The sequence below is a fragment of the Impatiens glandulifera genome, chromosome 1, assembly GCF_907164915.1.
Source record: "Impatiens glandulifera chromosome 1, dImpGla2.1, whole genome shotgun sequence".
In the NCBI taxonomy this organism is placed as follows: Eukaryota; Viridiplantae; Streptophyta; class Magnoliopsida; order Ericales; family Balsaminaceae; genus Impatiens; species Impatiens glandulifera.
The window spans coordinates 75,071,582-75,087,945 of record NC_061862.1 but is presented as its reverse complement, the minus strand read 5'-3'; the positions used below and the strand labels follow the sequence as shown (position 1 = coordinate 75,087,945).

Sequence of the window (16,364 nt, the reverse complement as noted above, 5' to 3'; positions counted from 1 at the left end):
TCCACTTCAATCAGGTATTTAGCCGTTCTACTTTGGGGAATGATCAAACATGTCTATACAAACTTGGTGATATTTTGGATGTTGGGTTACCTGATTGCCTCTAGACGAACCGAATTCAATGATGATATAGGATCCACCTGTTGGAAGCGGTCCAATTGAGAAAGAACAAAACACTTTTGAATTTCTCTGAATAACAGAATTTAGACAAGTTTTTGAGCCTTATCGCCTTAAATGGCTATGGTACTCTAATGGGTTTAGATAGTCTTGTATACCTGTTGGTCTTAACAAAGAAAGAACCGGAATCTGTACCATAGATTCGCAAGGTTGATGCCTACAAAGTTATTCCATTCACAGCTCAAAATAAAATAGAAAAGACAGATGCTCACCGGCAATTATTTTGGGTGGGTCTGGTCATTAAGAGTCTAGTACGAGTTCAAATGGAGAGACGATGCCGATGGGCTTCTGCTGTATGGATAAAACCAACAAATGTGACAAAGAAGGCGACCAAATTATAATGATTTAGACTGAAATTTTAGGGTTACCAATAGATGATAACCCTCCAAAAACAAGTGTATGCTGTTATTAGTTGCGTACACACGGTATTCTTTAGTAAAAGGCGAAAGAATAGTTCGCTTTGTGCACACAACACAGCTGCATGATTTGATGTAAGCAATAGCAGCTTGCTATATAGAGAGATCTCCTGTAGGATAGTTAGTACTCCTCCAATGTGGGATATTTACAAAGAAATTACTACACATTTTCTTATGTAACTTTCTCTTTCTCACTCACTCACCTCTCCATAAATTATCAATTACTATATATTTTGTTTTTATAATCATGTTTTAATACTTAATTTTTTTTCTCAATAATTTTAAAAGTTAATTCACCTACAATTCTTACTTTAACTTAGAATTTTTATTTTAGAATCCTTTAATTTTTAGATAATGTTCTATAAAATCTATTCAATAAAATATAACAGTTAAAATGGCCAAATTTAAAATTATAACAAAAATGACTCAATTAGTTTACATTTATTTAATAATATTTTTTCAAATAAATATGTACATATGTGCACGAACAACATGAAAATTATCAAATAAAGTAAGTTTTATTAAACCAAAATTGTACGTACAATTACGTTGTGGGACTCAGTCACATTCGAACTACATGATCCATGAAATTCTTAACTGGCATTCAGCATGCCTTTAGTCAAAGGATCAACTACCATCAACTCAGTATTAATGTGTTCAATGAACACTTACTTTTCCTTAATGCAATCTTTAGTGACAAATATTTATGTCGATATACTTTCTTCAACTTCCACTTTATTATAATTTATCATAATAAAACATGCAAAATTGAGTTAGAGCAAAATCTCAATGGCTTATAAATAGAGTTTACAACTCTAAGCCCCAAAATATAAAACTTCTTAATACACCATGTAAGTGACCCCACAACATGAAATAAATTCAGCATTAGTCCCTTAAAAGTATCTCAAAAATATTATTTACACTTCTACAATGATCTTAATCTGGATTATTAAGATATCTTCTCAACATACATAATGCTTCCAACAAATATTGAAGCATACAAATATTTTATAATTCCTCTTCAATATGATTCTTTGGACATTGGTCCAAAATGAACTTTCATATTTTACAATGGGGTTATACTTTGTGAATGATGTTTTATCTAAATTTCTCTAAAATTTTATTGATATATTTATGGATCTTAATGTCAATGACATAAGATGCCTTACCCATATCTTTTACATAAAATTATTTGAGAGCAATTATTTCACATCATATAAAAACCATTTATCATTGGTTACAAGTAATATACCATCCACATAAAGTACGAGAAAATAAATATTGTTCCCACTAACCTTCGAGGTATATACATTCATTCATGGAATTATCTTAAAAACCAAAAGAAGTGACTACATAGTGAATTTACCATTAGTGATATGTTCGTTTAATTCGTATAGGGATTTGTAAGCTTGCAAACCAAATGCTCACATTTACTAGAGGAGAATCATTCAGATTGTTTAATGAAAACTTCTTCCTCTAGATCACCATTTAAAAATATCATTTTCACTCCATTTGATGCACCTCTAAATCAAAATGAGCTACTAATGACATAATTATTCGAAGTGAATATTTCTTAGATATAGGAGAAAAAGTCTTTGTATAGTCAATTCATTCTCTATGAGTAAACATTTTAGCAACGAGTCTTGCCTTATGTCTCTCAATGTTTTCTAGTGAATATTTATTTGTTTTAAAAATCCACTTATATCCAATGAATTTTATACCATTAAGACACTCAACGATCTCAGGCTTCATTAGATGCCATAGAATTCAACTCTTCTTTCATTGCATTATACCATAAGTCTGATTCATTAGAACTTATAGCTTGTGAAAACGTTTTATGGTCATATTTGACTCCAATGTTAAAATCTAATTCTTGTAAACACTCAACATAATCACTAGGTGTAACTGATTTTATCTTTCTATATTTTTTTAATATTTTTTCATCATTTTGAGAAATTTTGAGAAACTTGTTGTTCAACCGATTGTACATTAGGCTGTTCAATATTTTTTTATGTTTCTCCAAAATAATTTGATCTACAGAATCAATACCAACACCTTGTGAACCCATTTCAATTTGAGGGGTATGAACGACACTTAATTGATTATGAGATAAATTTTCTAAAGAACCATTTTCAACATTTGTTTCTCTTAATTGATCACTCCCACTAATCAAGTCATTCTCAAGAAACTTTACTTTTCTTAATTCCATTATTCTAGTAGGATGAGATGGACAATAAAATTTATATCCCTTAGACCTTTCAACATATGCAATAAAATACTCATTTATGGTCCTTGTATCTAGATTCTTTTCTTGTGGATTGAAAATTCTTATTTCAGACGGGCAACCTCAAACATGTAAGTTGTAAACTTGGTTTCCATCCTTTAAATATCTTAAATGGCGTCTTTGGAACATCCTTAGATGGAACCCGATTTAATATTTATGCAATCGTCTTTAAATTTTAGTCCACCAAAAACTTTGGGAGTTTTGAATTACTCCACATACTTCTCACCATGTTAATTAATGTCATGTTTCTTATTTTTGATACATCTTTCTAATCTTGAGAACTATTGGGAAATAATCCCATGGACCAGATGTTTGTCCATTCTGCGTGTATCTACCATAATAGTCTTCACATCTATTTGATATCACGATTTTAATTTTCTTTGCACATTCATTCTCTACTTCAACTTTAAAATTTTTAAAATCATCCAATTGTTCATTCTTAGAACGTAGCAAGTAGTGATACATGTATCGTGAAAAATGTAAATAAATGTGATAAAGTATTTAAGACTATTTGTTTTTATATTTGGACAACAAATATCTATATGCATGATTTCTAATAAATTTATACTCCTCTTTGTACCTCTTTTAGACTTGTTTGTTTTCTTAGCCTTAATACAATCAACACAAGTCTCAAATTGGTAAATTCTAAGACTTACCCTTCATTCACAATCTTTTAATTCTTTCAGTGGAGATATGTCACAATCTTCGATGCAACAAAATAGAGGAATCTTCATTTATAACACATCGTTTTAACATAACATGTATAAAATTATAAAGAAATGTTATTTTTCAATTTAATATGATAAAGACCATCAAACAAAACACCACTACCAACAAATTTAGATTCATGATATAAACTAAATCAAGAATTCATTAAGTTAAAGGAAAAACCCAAAGCTGCAAGTTTTGAAACTAAAATCAAATTCTTAGAGAAACTTAGAACATAAAAAGTATTTTACAAATTCAAAATAAAATTACTAGTTAACCCAATTGCATGTGTTAATGACTTCTACATACGAACTCATCTAGTTACTTGAATAGTTGAATTGTTCACTTTACATTGTCTTCCTTAGGTTTTGCATACCTTGTAAGGTATTATAAACATGGATCGTATAACTAGAGTCAATCCACCACGTGTTATGATTAACATTAATCATATTGGATTCATATAAAACAAATAAAATTTTGGTACTTTAGTGTCATGCAAGTTCTTAAACTTTATGTAATTTTTCTTCACGTGTCCTTTTTTTACAAAAGAAACACTTAGACTCCTTTTTTATATTTGATTGGGGAGGAATTTTGCCAATTTCATTAGATTTGGCTTGATTCCTTCTTTTTCTTACCTGAGTAGTAAAATTTGACTATTCACCTTCCTCCATAGCCAACATCCCTTCTTCTTGAACACACAAGATCAGAAGATCATTAATCGACCATTTATCTTTATGAGTGTTGTAAGATATTTTGAAGGGACAGTAAGATTGTGGCAATGAGTTCAGTATAAAGTGCACCAGAAAATGTTCTAACATCTTAACTTCCTAACTTTCAAGTTGAGCCGTAATATCCCTCATGTGCATGTCCCTCATGTGCATGATATGATCACGCACGCCTCTAATTCCAATGAGCTTGGATGATCAAAATTTCATAATTAAGGTGTTAGCAAGAGACTTATTAGAAGTTGCAAACTAGTCATTGATGGCCTTAAAAAGTCTCTAACATAATTATATTGTTCGATAGAAGCACGAATACTAGATGATATTATAGTCTTTATGAACACTAACATATATCATGTGCATTTGCACGATTAATAATATAAAAAACCGTGATAAAAATATTAAAGTAAAAATATGATAGCATTTTTAATTTTATTTTTAACCGTTTTAAGTTTATGGGCGGGTCAACCTACAATCCGACTCAAGTATCCATTTACTCTCACATTGCAGAACGATCTCTAAAACAATTGATACAATTTGATTCATCAACTCAATTAGTTTGACTTCTAGAGTCCACTTTTTCCCTATATTACAAGTGAAAGGGAAAATGTAAAGACTATCATTAAAGTAGCCCAGACGAGACTTACTATATCCATATGAATTATGTCCTATATCTCTATAAATATGACGGAATTTTTTCATTATTGCTCACTAATAATCTATAGCGTATTATTAAAAAAGAATTATGACCGATTAAAAACGATTGATGAACCACCGCGTTCATCAAATTTGGTATTGAATTTAAAATATAAAGTGTTATTAGTCTAGTTAGTTAAAGGGTAGGACTTGTTTTGTTATGTTGAAAATCGAACCATACCTATAGCATTTTTAATTTTATTTTTAACCGTTTTAAGTTTATGGGCGGTCAACCCACAATTCGACCCAAGTATCCATTTACTCTCACATATATATCCAAATTAACCACAGCCCTAAACCCGGCAATCCGAACTTGTAAAATTTAAGCATAATTATATATATATATATATTAGTTATTTAAAAATTTGAACTTATATTGTTAAAATGTCCCGCGTTTATCAAATTCGGTGTTGAATTCAAATTATACAGTGTTATTAACCTAGTTGGTTAAAGGATTATATTTGTTTTGTTTGGTTGCAAGTTTGAAACAGACCTATAGCATTTTTAATTTTATTTTTAACCTTTTTAAGTTTATGGGCGGGTCAATCCACAATCCGACCCAAGTATCCATTTACTCTCACATATATATCCAAATTAACCACAACTCTCGACCCGGCAATCCAGACTTTTAAAAATTAAAAATCATTACATATATATATTAGTTAGTTAAAAAGTTGAACTTATATTGTTAAAATGTTCCGCGTTCATCAAATTTGGTGTTGAATTCAAAATATAAAGTGTTATTAGCCTATTTGGTTCAAGGGTTGTATTTATTTTGATTGGTTGCAAGTTCGAACCAGACCTATAGCATTTTTAATTTTATTATTAACAGTTTTAAGTTTATGGGCGAGTCAACCCACAATCCGACCCAAAGATCCATTTATTCTCACATATATATTCAAATTAACTACAATTTTTGACCCGGCAATCCAGACACTTTAAAAATTAAGCATCATTATATATATAGATTATTTAGTTAAAAAGTTGAACTTATATTGTTAAAATGTCCCGCGTTCATCAAATTTGGTGTTGAATTGAAAATATAAAGTGTTATTAGCTTAATTTGTTAAAGGGTTGTACTTGTTTTGTTATGTTGCATGTTTGAACCAGACCTATAGCATTTTTAATTTTATTGTTAACCGTTTTAAGTTTATGGACGGGTCAACCCACGTTCCGACCCAAATATCTATTTACTCTCACATATATATCCAAATTAACCACAACTCTCGACCCGACAATGCAGATGTTTTAAAAATTAAGCATCATTATATATATATATAGATAGTGCAGAGTTAATTAGATTGCTCTCATTTATCATAAGGAGCAATATCACCTTTAGTGTTAATTTCGGTAGTTGGAGATGGTTTGTCTTTCCTTATAGAATAATCAATGTCCATCCATACCAATTACAAAATTACTCTCTTTCCACACCTTAAAATTATCAGATTTTAGTTCAGGTTTGTCACACTTAATATTAAATATATTCATAGGTTGAATAACTACAAATTAGGAATGCTCATTAAATATTTAAGACCCCAAAATTATAATATCATATTTACCAATATAAATAACGGTTTAATAATAATAATAATAATAATTTTAACAACACAAAACTTTCTTGTGGGCTAAAGTTTTATTCAATTAGATTTATTTTAATAAATTATGTTTTAGCATAAATCTAACGACACAGACCATAAAGTCTTATTTAATTATATTTAATTAATAAAATTGTTCTCTAACATAAATATAGTGACAAAGACTTGCATGTGGGCTAAAGTCTTATTCAATTAGATTTTATTTTGTTCTTATTCAATAAGATTTATATAACAACTTTAAATAAATCATCAAATCATATCCATTCTTTTAATTCTTATGGGTAGATTTTAATTAAGAAATATGTTTCGATATTTATTATAATTATTCATACATGTTATTATCATAATAATGTTTAAATGTTATTTTAAAAACATAATATACAATGTAATTGATTAAAGATTGTATAGTAATTCTCTAATAATTATATTATATTATTACCCAACATTTACTAAAATGTTTGCATAAAATGTAAAGGTGCAAAGAGTTCATGTTATTTGATTTTGAACAAAGATTAACATATATAAATCAAGAATATTATCACTAAAACATAATATTTTCACAAAGACATAAGTGCAAACGATTCGTGTGTAAATGAAAATATATCAATATATAAATATACGGTGATTTCAAGATAACTAAACAAGAAAAGATTTTTGGTCTGCTCTGATACCAAATTTTATAAATCTTTTCAAATTATAATCGGTTTCATGATTTCAGAAAAACTTTATGAACATTAAATCAAATAGTTGAAGCGTGATTGAATCGAGCACTTACCTTCATCCATTGTTTGTCTTTCGATAATTGTTGATGAACCTTAGCGTTTCTTTCACGTGTTGAGTTATGAAGCCTATACTTATAATAAACTCTAAAAATTTAATTAGAGTTATTTAGGTTTTACTATCTAAATGTTTACCCTATGAAAATGTTATTGTTAAGAGTTTACATTGATAAGACATAATTTTAGAGAGATAAAATATGAGACAAAACCTTTGTATTCCTTCTTTTTCATAGTGAAATTTGGTGGCGACTGAAGTAGACGTAACTCATTTGTGTGAACCACTATAAATTTGTGTCTTCTTTTGTTATTTTTTCTTTCATTTTAAAGACCGTTTCAAACATGTCAAATTTGGGGAATCCAAATCCTAACAACTGGTATTATAGCTAATAGTCTAGATCGGAGCATTGAAAGTGATGACAAGTGAGAACAATATATGACACGGGAATGAAAGATTTGATGAATATATTATGCATTCTAGAGGATTCAGATTGAGAATTATCTCTATAGAAAGAAGCTTCATATTAATTTGAGTGAGAAATCAGAGAAAATGGATGAAGCTGAATGGAAACTCTTTGGTAGGTAGGTTTTGGGAGTTGTCTAGTTGACGCTAGTCAAGACTATTGCTCACAACGTAGAAAATGAGAAGACCACCATGGGTCTGATGAAAGCTCTTTCTAATATGCATGAGAAAATATCTACTAAAAATAAGGTACATTTAATGAAAAGGCTCTTCAATTTAAGAATGATTGATGGTAATTTTATTACTACTCATTTAAATGAATTTAATACAATTGTAAATCAATTGTTGTCTATTGAGATTGATTCTGGGGATGAAATAGTTCCCTGATTTTGTTAGAATCACAATCAAATAGTTGAGAACCTATGATGACAACAATTAGTAACTCTGTTGGAAATTCTAAATTGAAATTTATTAAAGTTAGAGATTAAATTCTTGTTGAAGAGGCTCGTAAAAATTGATTCTATTGAAATATTCAAAAATTCTGCTCTAAATGTAGAATATAAGGGAAAAGTAATGATAGAAATTTCAACCGAAGTAAGAGTAGATCTATGTCGAGGAACAAGAGGATTCAGTCAAAGTCTGAGGGGACATTTGATTGCTAAAATTGTGGTAAACATGATCATTTGAAAATGAACTACAAAGCAACGAAGAGAAACAGTGATGATAAAAATTATGCAGACAATGTAGTTATAGAAAATGACATTAATGCGTTGCTTCTGACCATTTATAGCCCAATAGACTCATGGGTTTTGGACTCGTGAGCATCTTTCCACAAAAAATTAATGGAAAATTATGTGGATGCAAAAACGGTGAGAAACAAGGCTATTATTAACCTAATAATAATACATAGTCTTGTTTACCTGTTGGTCTTAACAAACAATGAGTATCGTGGCGGTTCGCAAGGTTGATGCATCCACCACGCTAATCCTTCGAATTGGGTCATCACTGCTAATTTTCGAAACATGGAGATTATTCTTATCGCAAAATAAAATAGATAATACAAAAGAAAACCTCAACAACAATTATTTTGGGTCTGGTCATTAAGAGTCGGGCGACTGCAAGATGAAATGGAGAGACAGATGACAATGAGAAAGCATCAAACCAGCAAATGTAATACAGAATAAAATATGATTTAGACTGAAATTTTAGGGCTACGAATTTATGATAACCCTCCAAAAATAAGCGTATGCTGTTATTAGTTGCGTGCACACGGTATTCTTTAGTAAAAGGCGAAAGAATAGTTTGCTTTGTGCACACAACACAGCTGCGTGATTTGATCTAAGCAATAGCAGCTTGCTATATAGAGAGATCTCCTGTAGGATAGTTGGTACTCCTCCAATGTGGGATATTTACAAAGAAATTACTACACATTTTCTTAGGTTGCTTTCTCTTTCTCTCATTCACTAATCTCTCCATAAATGATCAATTACTATATATTTTGATTTTATAATCATGTTTTAATACTTTATTTTTTCTTCTATAATTTTAAAAGTTAATTCACCTACAATTCTTACTTTAACTTAGAATCTTTATTTTAGAATCCTTTAATTTTTAGATAATGTTCTGTCAAATATATTCAATAAAATATAACAGTTAAAATGGCCAAATTTAAAAATAAACAAAAAAAATGACTCAATTAGTTTACATTTATTTAATAATATTTTTTCAAATAAATATGTACATATATGCACAAACAATATAAAAAATATCAAATAAAGTAAGAGTTTTATCAAATTGTACAAGGGAGAGATAAACTTAATCCATGTGGATATTGATTTGTGGTACAAGAGGCTCGACCACGTCAATGAGAAGGGACTTTAAACTCTCTATAAGAAACAATTCAGTCCTAGTTTGCAAGGTACGTCTCTAAAACTTGTGATGTTTTCTTAGCTGGAAAAACACACAGAGTTGCATTTCATACACTTTTTTGCATAGAAAATCAAATGTTATTGATTTAATTCAAACTGATGCTTGTTCTATGCAAGAAAAATCTCTCGATGGAGCATATTATTTTATAACATTTATTGATGATCACTCTAGAATGGATCGACTTTGAAGAAATTATCTTCGGTGGTAAAGAATTGTTCAATCCGAGTTGTATTAAGGTTGGTTGCACGCCTGTACATAAAGGTGAAACAACTTGACGTGAAAACTATTTTTCTTCATGGTGAATTGAAAGAAAAGATTTGTATGAAGCAATACGAGGGATTCAAAGTTAGAAGCAATGAACAACTTGTTTGTAAGTTGAAAAAGAGTTTTTATTTACTTAAACAAACTATGAGTTAGTGGGTACAAGAAATTTGACTCGTTTATAATTTTTCATGGATATAGCAAGACTACATCAGATTATTATGTGTTTATTAAAAAGTATTCAAATGAAGATTTCATCATTATTTTGTTGTATGTCAACGACATGCTGATCATTGGTCGTGATGTTGCCAAGATTAACAAACTAAAAACAAAGTTGAGCAAATAATTTACTAGGGAAGATTTAAGGTTAGCGAATAAAATATTTGGAATGAAGATCTCGCGTGACAAGAAAAATGGGAAGTTGTAGATATCTCAAACTGCTATACATTGATAAGGTTTTAAGCGGTTTAACATTAGTAAAGAGAAAACAATCAACTCTCCACTTGCGAGTCACTTCAAACTTTCTACAAACAATGTCCAACAAATGAGAAAGAATAAGTGGAATGAGGAATATTCCATACACATCTATAGTTGGGAGTTGTTATATCCACTATGGTGGCAGAGTATATCGCAATCACTAAGGGTGGTAAGGAAGCGTTGAAGATGAGAAGGTTTTAGAAAAACTGGAGTTGCGACAAAAAAGTACACATTGTACAATGATGGCCAAAGCGTTATCCATCTATCTAAAAACTCCACATTTCATTCGAGATCCAAACATATTGAAGTGATGTATCACTGGATTCGAGATGTGCTCGAGACGAAACAATTGAACTTAGATAAAGTTCGTATCAGTGAAAACTGATCTAATATGATGACCAAATCTTTTTCGAAAGAGAAACATGAATTTGTCCGCAAAAAATGGCCTATTTGAGCCCACCATATGAGCCGGAGGGGAGTTTGTTGGGTGTTCGACCCATTGGGCTTGGACTAATAATATATTATATATTATGTAATAGACAGCAAAGTTGTTTAGTTAGATACATAAACTATCCAAAAAAAAAGTGAATAAACAAAAGTAGAGTTAGATATTTAGAGTTTTATGCAAGACGATCGAACAGTGTTGGTTTTAACTCGAATTAGAGGTGTGGTGAATCCTCGCAGAATTCTTCACAATTTAATTAGTCCAAATTTTTGTTTGGACTTTTCTCAGATATTTGTTTGAGTATTCCATTTCAGTAGATCTTTTTTTGTTATTGTTTTTGTGAAGACTTTGTAATACAAAACCTCTAAGGTGCTAGATAAGACTTAAATATAAGTCAATAATGTATTCTAATGTGTTAGATAAGACTTAAATATAACTCACTAATGTATTTTAAGAGGCCCACCCTAAAAATTGATTTGTCTCTTTATACTTGATTTTAAATTTTGCTATTGAGTTTAGTTCTTGCGATTTTTATTAGGTGGTTTTCCTGATGGTATGGTATCTTCTCAAATACACATATTAATGAAAATGATTTTATCCTTTCTATACTTTATTTTATATATGAATTCACAATAGCTATTAACCTAATAATAACCTAAAAATGTGATTACAACTTACTCAAGAAAACAACCTTAAACTTCTTTGTTCCATAAAAAATAATAAAATCCATCCAACAAGGCAAAATGGTTGATTCTTTCTTTTGGGGTTTTGGGTTTGCTAAGCTTCCAGCATTCCCAAGTAATCTTGGATTATGGACATGGCCGATGAACGGTAACCAGACCCGAACAAGTTGTAATGATTCAAATAATGATATAGCATGTACAGATCCATCCTTTGATCAAATCCTGGTTGTTTGGGCATCACCTACAAACCACAGTAAAAAAACAAAAAACTAAAATATTCGGAATTTGAATGAAGAGAAGATATTTGAGCCAAATGACAAATACCTCAAAGTACGCACTGTAGAAATCTCCTCCAAATCCAGCACACCATGACATCTCAAATTCAGCCTCATTGTGACCATCTACATGTGAAGAAAAAGAAAAGTCATAATCTTTAGAAAAAATCTTGGAACATCCTAAGAAAATAATGTAATAAAGAATGACAAAAATGGAAGAGAAAACCAATAAATAAGCCCTTAAATTATTTCCACATTTTGAAACCACCCACAACTTTGATAATTTTCAGGTTCAAGGTATACTCGTGGATGAAATTATTATTAAACCTCCATTTTAATCAAAGTGTTTTTTTGGGAATTGAACTTGAGACACTTGGTTCTGATTAAGGTCCATCAAGTTTCGAAATAACCCTTATATTTCAACATCATATGTCTGAATAGCCGTTATGAAAAAATCATATGGTCAAATCTTCTGATTTGTTTATTTTTTAAGATTGAATAATAGCCATGGCTTATTTATGGGTTTTCCTTTTTTCCTTCTGAAAATGGAACCATACATACAATAACAAGCCGGGTCAAGTATAACCGGATCGCCATTTTTATCAGAGCTGATATTCCCACTCCATAAGTCTCCATGTAACAAGCATGGTTCTATCATGATGTTCTCAAAGAGACAACCCATCTTCTTTATCAACCTGTGTCCTAATCCACAATCCATCCAACTGAAAACATTTCAACCAACCATATGCAATAAGGTTTGTTGAAATAACTTATTTATAAATCTAACCTCTTTCGTAAATAACAGAATCGCCATATTGATCTCGTGCTAACTTCAATTGGTAACCCAATCTCTGTTTTCCATAAAACTCGACCCAATCCAACATCCATGTATTTATCTGTGGAGTACTATAATACAGTTTTTTTTAAAGAGAGGAAAAAAATACTTAAAAGAGAGATATGATCAAAAGAAAAGTTGAAAATTTGCAATCACAAACAACCTGCCAATAGTATTGTTGACATCAAAACCAAAACCTTTTCTAGATTTGCCAGCTTTGTGCATTTCAGCCAGTCTTCTCCCCAAAATGGACTGAAGAGCAAAGACAATTAGTAAATTAACCATTTTTTTTCTTTCAAAGGGATGTAACAATTTCATTATCTCAATTTTACGCCAAGGCAACATATTTATAGCAAAACATCCCACCGATACTAAGATAGAGTAGTTCAAGTGGTAACAGAATTGAATGGAAGAGTTTGAGGTTCGGGCGGCTTGATTGAAGTGAGAGTCCTGATGGCGAGATATTGTGTACTTGTGTTAGTTTCCTCGAGAAAGAAAATAATCACCAACATGACCCCACTTCAATCAAAGACTTGAAAAGAATCGAACTTGATACCTCAAACCTTTTAATTTCAAAATTCTTACAACTTACTCGAAGTCCATATATTTCTGGTTAAAGTCTTTTTTTTCTTGAACAAGGTAAAACACAATATCTCACTAGTACTGCAACGACCTATGGTAACTCAAATCATAGCAGTCTTAAACTCAAAGTTGAGATCTCAAATTCAATCATTATCACTTAAAAGACACATTAAATGAAGTGACCGTCATGACAATATTGGGATAATGTGGAGAAATATATATTTGAAGGGCATATGCTACATTTCAATATGGTATTTTCAGGGATATTCGAACTTGAGACTTTATCTTTTCAAGTTCTAAGATTTTTACTAATTCAATTACATGGGAATGATCGAACATTTCTAGTGAAAACCTTCTTTTTTCCTGAGATATTTTTTTGTGGAGGCTATGACAACATCCCACTGATACTGAGGATAGGGTAGTTCAAGTGATAACAATGTGGAATTGAAGAGTTTGCGGTTCAGCAGCTTGATTGAAGTGAGAGTTGTAGTGGTGAGATATTGTGTACTTGTGTTAGTTTTCTCAAGCATGACCCACTTCAATCAACCTTAAGAGTTGAGACCTCAACCTTTTAATTTCAAAATTCTTACTACTTACTTGAAGGCCAAATATTTCACTAACACTGCCATAACATATGTAATGCATCAAAGCATATCCTCCATGTCAATGGTATTTTCAGTTTTAATTGAGCTTGAGACTTCATCCTTTAAAGTGCTACTTGAGGAGTGATCAAACATCTCTATACAAACTTGGTGATAGTTTGGGTGTTGGGTTACCTGATTGCCTCTAGACGAACCGAATTCAATGAATTCCATGATGATATATGATCCACCAGTTGGAAGCGGTCCAATCTGAGAAAGAACAGAACACTTTTGAATTTCTCTGAATAACAGAATTAAGAAAACTTTGTGAGCCTTGATCACCTTAAATGGCTTTGGTACTCTAATGGATTTGGTCTCATACATTTGATTCAGACCTAAGGCTTCCCCTTCAAACATAGAAGGACCAATGCTCCTGTTATTAATAATAGCATCATCAATGGAGAAATCTCATAATATGAAATTGTGGGATTTAGATAGTTTTGTTTACCTGTTGGTCTTAACAAAGAAAGAACCGGAATCTGTATCGTAGCGGTTCGCAAGATTGATGCATCCACCGCCTACAGAGCTAATACTTCTAATTTCTGTTGCATTTCCTTCTGATAGAATCCATTCGCGAATTGGGTCATCACTCATTGCTGCTAATTTTCGAAACAGAATAAGCTCAAAATAAAGTAGATAGGATAAAAGAAGAACATTTCAATGGATAAATGCTAACCGGCAATTATTTTGGATCTGTTCATTGTGAGTCGCCGACTACGAGTTGAAACGTAGAGACGGATGCCGACGGGAAAGCATAACGTCTGCGCAGCCATTTTAACAATTGAATGGATAAAATCCAAAAAAGAAAAAATGATTAGACTGAAATTTTAGGGCTATCAATTGATGATAACCCTCCAAAAATAAGCGTATGCCATTAATTGTTGCGTGCACACGGTATTCTTTAGTAAAAGGCGAAAGAATAGTTCGCTTTGTGCACACAACACAGCTGCGTGAATATATCTGAGCAGTAGTAGCTATATTATATAGAGAGATCTCCTATAGGAGAGTTGGTACTCATCCGATGTGGGTTATATGCAAAGAAACTCTTTCAATTAATACACATTTTGTAATAAGAGTTTTTATATTTCCTCACGATTGAAATCACAAATTTTTATTATATATTTTCAATAAACATTTAAATCTGTTTTTACTAAACAAAAGCTAAATAATTTATATTTCTTAGCTCAAATGGAAATAATAATATAATTATGTCTAATAAGATATTAATTAACTTACTATGTAATTTAAGTTAATAAAAAAAAATTCAATTCTCACTAAAATCGGTCTAATTTAATAAAGATCAAGATAATAATACGTCATACTAATAACTTTAGGAATAAACTTAATCCACAAAATAAAACTTAAAAAAAATAACACATTAATTTAAATAAATTATAACAATAAATATTGCGAACTTCTAATATCCTCTTATCATTAAAGTATTTAAGTATGATTATCGTAGGCATACTAATTAATTAAATAAAATAACCGAACAAGTAAATTTTTAAAATTAATGATTTTACACGACATTAACAAATTAAATCTATTTTTTTTTTTGCTAATAGATTTTTTATTTGTTCACAAAACATGACAATTTTTTTTTTAAATATATATATATATGTCACAATCCAAGTTATTAAAATAATTAACATAGTTTAACTAGAAAATACATTCAAATTCCAAAATTATTTCTTAAAAAATAAATGATCATCAAAGGTATAGAGTATAGACCATGAAACACATGTACATACATCAAATATGAAATATAAATAATTTTATAGTCATCATTTTAACTCTGCTATATTTGTTATATATTGTCCATATTATTTTAACTAAGATTTATTTTGCCTGAAGTAAGTAGCATAACTTTTTATAATCATAAAATTCTACGAAAATATCATTATTAATTGATTTCTCGAAATAAATATAGAACCTTTGTTTATTTTATTTATTTATTCATTATTAGTTGATTATTTGATGGCCTACAATAATTAGGTTATGCTAAAAATATTCTATTAAATATTATCACTCAAGTATAGAGTGAATATTATAAGAGTTTTCTTAAATTTTATTCTTAACTATATAACAAAAATAAAATGATAAGAAAATAAAAATATTTAACTGAAATTATAGGATATAAAATAATGATGATCCTTGGTTGAATATACACGGTATTCTTTAGTAAATATTTGAAAAAACATACCCTTAAACGAGAATAATATAACTGAAAGAGTGAAAGTAGGTCTCACAAGTTATAAAAATGGATGGCGAAAGGACAGATTCATAGCTTATATTCGACCGTATCTCTAGCTTGATCAAAGAAGCAAAGCATTTTTGTAACACCTTTGTTAAAAATATGTAATATATTAGTTAGTCGTTGTAAGCTTATAGAGAAGCTCAAC

General features: G+C 30.2%; 1 protein-coding gene and 3 non-coding genes across 4 annotated transcripts; all 4 read right to left on the bottom strand.

Annotated features, from left to right (window-relative positions):
* Positions 1-536: 536 nt before the first annotated feature.
* LOC124922857 lies at positions 537-653 on the bottom strand. Its single transcript, XR_007097909.1, has one exon. It is a non-coding gene; the product is annotated as a U5 spliceosomal RNA (small nuclear RNA).
* An 8,389-nt stretch (positions 654-9,042) lies between these two features.
* Positions 9,043-9,160, bottom strand: LOC124922860. The gene has a single exon (XR_007097912.1). It is a non-coding gene; the product is annotated as a U5 spliceosomal RNA (small nuclear RNA).
* A 2,365-nt stretch (positions 9,161-11,525) lies between these two features.
* LOC124921564 (protein-ribulosamine 3-kinase, chloroplastic-like) lies at positions 11,526-14,919 on the bottom strand. The gene is made up of 9 exons (XM_047462240.1): positions 14,639-14,919; positions 14,411-14,561; positions 14,245-14,335; positions 14,098-14,172; positions 12,903-12,991; positions 12,692-12,810; positions 12,466-12,606; positions 11,954-12,030; positions 11,526-11,870 (listed from the first exon to the last, which is right to left on the bottom strand). The coding sequence occupies exons 1-9, from the start codon at positions 14,733-14,735 to the stop codon at positions 11,724-11,726; spliced, it is 987 nt and encodes a 328-aa protein (XP_047318196.1). The 5' UTR covers positions 14,736-14,919; the 3' UTR covers positions 11,526-11,723.
* Positions 14,793-14,910, bottom strand: LOC124922856. Its single transcript, XR_007097908.1, has one exon. It is a non-coding gene; the product is annotated as a U5 spliceosomal RNA (small nuclear RNA).
* Positions 14,920-16,364: the final 1,445 nt, after the last annotated feature.